We start from the raw sequence: 8,800 nt of genomic DNA, 5'->3' as shown, positions 1-8,800 counted from the left end.
ATAGGTCGTTGCAGGTCGCCGAAGATTTTCAACATGTTGAAAATTCAGCGGCGACCAGAAAGACGCTACGACTCTTTGGGCGACTGAGGAGACGAGAACCTTGTGGACAAAGTGTGTACGCGTGGATGTGGAGGGCTGCTCTGTCCTGGTACCCTGGAGAGGGAGAGAGACACAGAGAGAGAGAGAGAGAGAGAGACAGGGTCACGGGACGAGACTCGAGGACTATTGCTTGTGGTAAATGGGGCTGGTTCTGCTGAGAGGCCAGAGGCCAAGGTTATTGCTGGGATGGAGAAATGGGGGCACACTTGGTGGGGAGCAGGGAGGGGGAGAGAGTGGGAGGGGGTACAGTGTAGCTTTGCAGAATGTGGGAATGTTAAGGGGGGGGGAATCAGAGGCTGCCCAAGTTGGGATTTAGTCCTTCTATATTCACCCACCATTTACAAGCTGGGCAGGGGGGGGGGTGGATGTGACCAGGGAGAGTTTCATAAACACACGATCTGTGGGCAGGAGGAGACTGGGGAATAGACACAGAGTGTTGGAGTAACTCAGCGGGTGGGGGGGGTCAGGCAGCATCTGTGGAGAACATGGATAGGTGACGTTTCACAGAGTGTTGGAGTAACTCAGCGGGTCAGGCAGCATCTGTGGAGAACATGGATAGGTGACGTTTTGGGTTGGGAACCTACTTCCTTGAAGAAGTGCTCCGACCCAAAACTTCACTCATCCTTTTCTTCCAGAGATACAGAGTTACTCCAGCATTTTGTGTCTATCTTTGGTGTAAACCAGCATCTGCAGTTCCTTCCTACACAGTCTGCAAGAGTCTGCAATATGGTGCAGGCACCAGCTCAGACCAATGGAGGGATGAGTGGGCTCCGGCCTATCTTCCCTGACGCTCCCCATCCTGACGTTCCGTGCTCCCTATCCTGAACAACGGCCACAGATGGACACTGCACATAGATGGTGTCCAGCTTCTGATCAACATCCAGAGTCCCCTCTCCCCACATCACCCCCACCCCACCCTCTCTCTGCACAATGCCCCCACTCCACTGGCCCAGCAACATAGTCAGGAGATGGTCTGTGTGTTTTGGCCCTGACTAGAGTGGACAGAGATGTCCAGCAAGGCCCACTCTCTCTCTCTCTCTCCCCACGGACTATGGCCCCAAGCACACAGGAGAGGACACGGGGCCAGACAGAGGTACAGAAGCCAGGACCACAGCCAGCAACTCCTTTACCACACAGAGCAAGCCCCCCCCCCCCCCCCCCCCTGCTCCACACCACAGGAGCTGGGGCAGTGTTCACAATACAACCCCGTTCCACCTTCAGGGACAAGTATTTGAAGGCTTCATCTTCTTGGAGAGTTTTCCTTTGGGAAAAGCTTTGCCCCCTTTCTGTCAGACGTGGTGCACAGTAGCAGTGGGATTCAGCATCGATGTTGCCCCTTTCCCCACACACACCCTCTGCACCACAATTCACAGGCACCATAGAACGTATTGGTGGGCCATTAAACTATGATGCTTGTGTCACTGCAGGCCTGGTGTGGTGGCTGTATTGGTACACACAGTCACTGGCCCAGTGTAACATCATCTTTACGGCGAGCAGCTGGCAATAATAACTAGCGCTTTGGAAGCGGTGGCCTTTGGAAGGTCAGCAGGCGAGACTCAGAGGTGGCTGGGACGGGCGCAGTATCGGCATTCTTATTTATCGACAGCGTCACACATTTGGATCCCTGCACCAGGATTGGGAGCGGCCCCTGGGTAATCCAAGGAGGCAAGTAAATGCAGAGAGGAAGGCGGAGCTGGAGGTGGGCAGACAGGGGTGGGGGGTGTGGGAGACCTCAGTGTTCCTGGCTTGCCCGCCACTGGAGGTGGCAACAGGAGGCCTGGAGTGGCCAGACCCAGTGGCGGGACCTTTCCTCTCCTCGTACTAAGGCATGCCTTCACTCCCATCGATAGACACAGAGTGCTGGAGTAACTCAGCGGGTCAGGCAGCATCTGTGGAGAACATGGATAGGTGACGTTTCACAGAGTGCTGGAGTAACTCAGCGGGGTGCAGCAGCATCTATGGTGCTAAGGAAATAGGCAACGTTTTGGGCCGAAACCCGTAAGGGTTTCGGCCCGAAACGTTGCCTATTTCCAGAAGGATTTCGGCCCGAAACGTTGCCTATTTCCTTACATCCATAGATGCTGCTGCACCATAACTCAGCGGGTCAGGCAGCATCTGTGGAGAACATGGATAGGTGACGTTTCAGACGTATAAACCTTCTTTATTAGATGATCCCGACCCAAAACGTCACCTATCCATATTCGCCACAGATGCTGCCTGACCCGCTGAGTTACTCCAGCACTCTGTGTCTTATCCTTGCTAGAATCCAGCACCTGCAGTTCCTTGTTTCTACCATCAACCCCATCGTCCAGCCGCATCCAGATGCAACGGAACAGCTGGACTACAGACACCAGGCGTAACGTTCCCCCCCCCCCCCCCCCCCCCCCCCCCGTCCCGTCTCCAATCTGCACTGCGGCATCTCAAACCCAAGGAGTTTGTTGCTTCCTTAGATCCAGTCATGGTGTGGTGTTGACTGGAGATTTCGTCAACGTGACCATCTTATACTTTTCCATCAACGACAGTGACAGCTGTGGTGGGGGCTGTGCCCGCCAATATCCATCATACGTCAGCAGAGTGGTGCAGCAAAGGTGAATCCTCAGCCCCGCCAGATGCAGGGTAATCCATTCAGCGGCCCCTCACTCAGCCTCCGAGCTCCACGCGGTGCGGTGCTTCCATCGGTCGGTGGAAGGGGGAAGAGTGAGTGGGGAAAGTGGGAGGGAGGGAAATGAGGAGGTCTGGTCTACAGACCCCCCCCCTCCCCCCTTGAGAGTGGGCGGCAGGGGTGTGCGAGGAGGTGTGTACAGCGTTGGGTGTGCTGGGACCTACGGGAGTGTCAGGTGGGCGGGACTGGTCCTCTAACAAGCTTCAGTGGCAGAAAACCTGGAGCAGAAAGAGGAAGAGAAATGAAACAATTTAATTTACGTCACATTACAAAGAACAATTCTTGCCCGCAGACACCATTAACGGAGCAGCTGGGCTTGTACACTCTGGAGTTTAGAAGGATGACAGGATATCTCATTGAAATATATAAGATTGTTAAGGGTTTGGACACGCTAGAGGCAGGAAACATGTTCCCGATGTTGGGGGAGTCCAGAACCAGGGGCCACACAGTTTAAGAATAAGGGGTAAGCCATTTAGAACGGAGACGAGGAAACACTTTTTCACCCAGAGAGTGGTGAGTCTGTGGAATTCTCTGCCTCAGAGGGCGGTGGAGGCCGGTTCTCTGGATACTTTCAAGAGAGAGCTAGATAGGGCTCTTAAAAATAGCGGAGTCAGGGGATATGGGGAGAAGGCAGGAACGGGGTACTGATTGTGGATGATCAGCCATGATCACATGAATGGCGGTGCTGGTTCGAAGGGCTGAATGGCCTCCTCCTGCACCTGTCTATTGTCTAACCTCGGCACATTCAAAACTCAGATTAATGTTTTATAGAGTCACACAGCAGGGAAACGGGCCCTTCTGCCCGTCTCATTACAGTTATACCAGAGATCTACACAGCTATCTAAGCCTTTCACAATTCTGTAAGTTTCAATGAGGTGCCCGCTCATCCTTCTAAACTTCAGCGAGTACAGGCCCAGTGCCGTCAAACGCACCGGACGACCAACTGAGCCGTGAGAAACCGGTAGTGAAGGCAGAGGGGTTTGAGGGGGCAGTTCCCCTGCGTGGGTCTCAGAGCGGGGGGAGATGGGGAGGTCCGTGGCCAACATGGACTCGGTGAGCCAAAGGATGGGAGAAAGATCCAAACTTTGGAAGCGGGGAAATGAAACATTATCCAGCCACTCCGAGTTGTACATTAGAATTTAGAGATACAGCGCGGAAACAGGGCACGTTTCATGGGCCAAGCACAGGGTGTGACAAGTGTAGGTGGGGCATGTTGGTTGGCACAGACAAGTGGGCCAAGGGGCCTGTTTCTCCACTGTGCGACTATACAAAAGTGAATTTGAACACGCAACATAAAATGCTGTTCACTGTACCTCTGCACATGTGACAATAAACTAAACTAGAGGGTTATGGGGAGAAGGCAGGAGAATGGGGTTTGGAGAGCAAGGTAGATCAACCATGATTGAGTGGCAGAGTAGACTTGATGGGCCGAATGGCCGAACTCTGCCCCTATCACTTATGAAACTAAACTAAAGCAAATGATATTTGCAGCAGTGCAGGAACCCGCACACCAAGCACACGGAGACGGACCTTTGGAACCTCTCTAGGATTTTCTGGATCATCTTCTCGGTGATGCCGGGGTAGCCAGACTCCGCCCGCACCAGGCTGGTCTCCAGCGCATCAATCACTGCTGCCTTCTCCACATTGTCTCCATCCTGCTCCTTCAGCTGTGGTGGGGAACATACACAGGTGTGAGAACCCACACGCGCCAGGTACAGGTGTGTCACGCCCACACACCCCCAGGTACAGGTGTGTCACGCCCACACTCCCCCAGGTACAGGTGTGTCACGCCCACACTCTCTCCAGGTACAGGTGTGTCACCCCCACACCCCCAGGTACAGGTGTGTCACGTCCACACTCCCCCAGGTACAGGTGTGTCACACTCACACACCCCCAGGTACAGGTGTGTCACACTCACACACACCCCCAGGTACAGGTGTGTCACACCCACACCCCCCCAGGTACAGGTGTGTCACGCCCACACCCCCCAGGTACAGGTGTGTCACGCCCACACTCCCCCAGGTACAGGTGTGTCACGCCCACACTCCCCCAGGTACAGGTGTGTCACGCCCACACTCCCCCAGGTACAGGTGTGTCACACCCCCACCCCCCCCCCCCAGGTACAGGTGTGTCACGCCCACACCCCCCAGGTACAGGTGTGTCACGCCCACACCCCCAGGTACAGGTGTGTCACGCCCCCAGATACAGGTGTGTCACACTCACACACCCCCAGGTACAGGTGTGTCACACTCACACCCCCCAGGTACAGGTGTGTCACACTCACACCCCCCAGGTACAGGTGTGTCACACCCACACTCCCCCAGGTACAGGTGTGTCACACTCACACCCCCAGGTACAGGTGTGTCACACCCACACTCCCCCAGGTACAGGTGTGTCACACTCACACCCCCCAGGTACAGGTGTGTCACACCCACACTCCCCCAGGTACAGGTGTGTCACACCACACCCCCAGGTACAGGTGTGTCACACTCTCACACCCCCCAGGTACAGGTGTGTCACACTCACACCCCCAGGGACAGGTGTGTCACACCCACACTCCCCCCAGGTACAGGTGTGTCACACTCACACCCCCCAGGTACAGGTGTGTCACACCCACACTCCCCCAGGTACAGGTGTGTCACACTCACACCCCCCCAGGTACAGGTGTGTCACACTCACACCCCCCCAGGTACAGGTGTGTCACGCCCACACCCCCCCCCCAGGTACAGGTGTGTCACACCCCACACTCCCCCAGGTACAGGTGTGTCACACTCACACCCCCCAGGTACAGGTGTGTCACGCCCACACTCCCCCAGGTACAGGTGTGTCACGCCCACACTCCCCCAGGTACAGGTGTGTCACGCCCACACTCCCCCAGGTACAGGGACATGCAGGGACATGCTGACAACCCGCCCTCTGGCCATTTGGAGATTGTACTGGTTCAGTGTCTCTCCCTCTCTCCCCGGTTCCCTCTCACACGCTGAAGTCGGGCTATTTTTAAAGCGGAGATTGACAGCTTTGTGATTAGTAAGGGCGACAAAGGTTACATGGAGAAGGAAGAAGAATGGGGTTGAGAGGCAGGATTACATCAAGTGCCTATGATCACGTGCCCGAGCAGACTTGATGGGCTGAATGGCCTAATTCTGTTCCCAGTGTCCCGGGGTGTGATGCGGGCCTGATCCACCCGCCGAACCGCAGTGCCAACCGGAACATGCTCGACTCACCCCACAGGCCTCGCAGGGGACTGTGGTGAAGCCGGGCGGCAAGGCCTGCCTGGGCTGTAGGAGCCTCAGCGGTGGCGATGATGGGAGCCTCGTCATGGTGGAGGAGCCTCGGCAGCAACGGGGCCATGTGATCGACCCCACGATCAACGGTCAATGAGCATGGGGGGGGGGGGGGGGGGGGCCAAGACAATGGGGACTAGTTTAGAATCCTCTGCCCACGGGATCAGCCCGCGTTCGTTTGTATGATTGTTTGTTTGTTCCGGTGAAGGCGCTGTGCACACCGCACCCAGACACCAATCTTGTCGTTTTTCACGTACCTTGCTGTGTGTTGTGACAGTCAGCGGAAATATTTCCCTCCGGGGATGAATAAAGTTATGTTGTATCGTATGCTCCCTTCCAGTCTGTACACACCATTCCCTCAACACACACACACACACACACACACACACACACGTTCTCTCACAGTGGGCCACCATTCCCTTTACACTATCGTACACTATCGGACTCCATAAAATTCTTCCCTCTCTATCGACTACACATCAACCATCAATGTGGCTACCATCGACTCCACAGTCAAAAAGGCACAACAGAGGATGTACTTTCTGCGGCAGCTGAGGAAGCACAATCTGCCACAGGCAATGATGGTCCAATTCTACACGGCCATCGTAGAGTCTGTCCTCACCTTCTCCATCATGGTCTGGTTTGGCTCAGCCACCAAGCACGACACCTGGAGGCTGCAGCGAATCGTCCGATCAGCTGAGAAGGTTATTGGCTGCAACCTTCCCTCCATTGATGAACTGTACACTGCAAGGGCCAGGAAACGAGCGGGCAAGATCATCTCTGACCCCTCTCACCCTGGCCACAAACTCTTTGAATCATTTCCCTCTGGAAGGCGACTCCGGACTATCAAAGCTGCCACAGCCAGACATAAAAACAGTTTTTATCCACGAGTAGTTGCTCTACTCAACAGCCAAACATCTGTAGCCTCCTTTGATCTGGTATTTTTATTGAATTCACATGTTTAATCAATAATGTTTAATGTTTTATGTATCATTCTTAACCGTCACTGTATGTCATGTTTACACTTGTGGGCGGAGCACCAAGGCAAATTCCTTGTATGTGAATACTTGGCCAATAAACTTATTAATTCATTCGTTCCCCTGTAGCTTGACTGGGTTTTCCAGACACTGTACCATTCAGCTGCTGCACATTTGCACGGGGACTATTGCATGGGGTGTGGCTAGGGGCTGCAGCCTGGACCCTGCTGGTGGGCAGTGTTGCTGTACCCGCTGCTGCAAGGTGCCAGCCCTGACACAGACCACTCACCTGGGCAAAGAGCGGAGCCATCACCGTGGACAGACAGACCGATATCTTCTTGTCCTCCTCGTCCTGCAGAAGGAGAGAGTTGCGTTACCCGCTGTGCGTTGCTCAGCTGAGTTTATCGTCACGTGTAGCGAGCGAGGTACATTCCTGGGGTGTCAGGACTTTCATGTGAAGAAAGACTGGATAAACTCGGCTTGTACTCGCTAGAATTTAGAAGATTGAGGGGGGGGATCTTATAGAAAATTAGAAAATTCTTAAAGGGGTTGGACAGGCTAGATGCAGGAAGATTGTTCCCGATGTTGGGGAAGTCCAGGACAAGGGGTCACAGTTTAAGGATAAGGGGGAAATCCTTTAGGACCGAGATGAGAAAAACATTTTTCACACAGAGACTGGTGAATCTGTGGAATTCTCTGCCACAGAATGTAGTTGAGGCCACAGTTCATTGGCTATATTTAAGAGGGTTAGATGTGGCCCTTGTGGCTAAAGGGATCAGGGGGTATGGAGAGAAGGCAGGTACAGGATACTGAGTTGGATAATCAGCTATGATCATATTGAATGGCGGTGCAGGCTCGAAGGGCCGAATGGCCTACTCCTGCACCTATTTTCTATGTTTCTATGAACAGCCTTTTGTGGCGTGCCAACCAGTCAGCAGAAAGACAATACACAAGATTACAATCGAAGGTAGACACAAAATGCTGGAGTAACTCAGCGGGACAGGCAGCATCTCTGGAGAGAAGGAAGGGTGACGTTTCAGATCGAGACCCTTCTTCAGACTGATGTCAAGGGAGTGGACGGGACAGAGATAGAATGTAGTCGGAGACAGTAAGACTGGTGAAAGAACTGGGAAGGGGGAGGGGATGGAAAGAGAGGGAAAGCAAGGGCTATATGAAGTTAGAGAAGTCAATGTTCGTACCGCTGGGGCGTAAACTACCCAAACAAAATATGAGATGCTGTTCCTCCAATTTACGCTGGGCCTCACTCTGACAATGGAGGAGGCCCAGGACAGAAAGGTCAATGTGGGAATGGGAGGGGAGGGGAGGGGGGGGTTGAATTGTTCCAATTTTATCGCTGGGCCTCAAGGGTCTGTCTCACTTGGTGATTTTGTCGGCGACTGCCGACATCATTGACTGACGTATCAGGTCACTGAACAAGTCGCGGCGTGACCACGTACTGACGCGCTGCGTTCCCTCAAGTGTCGCAACAGTTTTTTTCGTCCGCGCTGGAATTTGAAAACCTCAAAATATTTTGTCGACTCTAATCCTTCAGTCAATGACGCTGGCGGCAGTCGCCGAAATAACTCGCCAGGTGGGACAGGCCCTTCACTCTGGCAATGTGGGAGGTCGGAGTGGGGATGGGAGGGGGAGTTGAAGTGCTGGGCCACCGGGAGATCAGGTTGGTTACGTCGAGCCGCCCACAGGGTGTACAGATACAGGGTAAAGGGGATAGCCTTTAGTGCAAGGTCACAGGTAGTCCGAGGGTCTTTGACGAGATG

The 8,800-nt window shown here is 54.1% G+C and overlaps 1 protein-coding gene across 2 annotated transcripts in view; it reads right to left on the bottom strand.

Annotated features, from left to right (window-relative positions):
- Positions 1 to 2,051: 2,051 nt before the first annotated feature.
- The window catches only part of stk26 (serine/threonine protein kinase 26), a 61,046-nt gene continuing 54,297 nt past the window's right edge, over positions 2,052 to 8,800 (bottom strand). The window contains exons 9-11 of one of the 2 annotated variants that reach the window (XM_055643438.1): positions 7,312 to 7,374; positions 4,292 to 4,428; positions 2,052 to 2,979 (exon numbers count right to left, since the gene is read on the bottom strand). In XM_055643438.1, the coding sequence (XP_055499413.1) occupies positions 2,955 to 2,979; positions 4,292 to 4,428; positions 7,312 to 7,374 (225 nt within the window). In that variant the 3' untranslated portion in view covers positions 2,052 to 2,954. The remainder of the gene's footprint in view (positions 2,980 to 4,291; positions 4,429 to 7,311; positions 7,375 to 8,800) is intronic. The other variant, XM_055643439.1, reaches the window with a different exon arrangement.

The sequence above is a fragment of the Leucoraja erinacea genome, chromosome 12 (assembly GCF_028641065.1).
Source record: "Leucoraja erinacea ecotype New England chromosome 12, Leri_hhj_1, whole genome shotgun sequence".
Lineage (NCBI taxonomy): Eukaryota > Metazoa > Chordata > Chondrichthyes > Rajiformes > Rajidae > Leucoraja > Leucoraja erinaceus.
The sequence above is the reverse complement of the archived record's forward strand: the minus strand, read 5'-3'. Positions and strand labels throughout refer to the sequence as shown.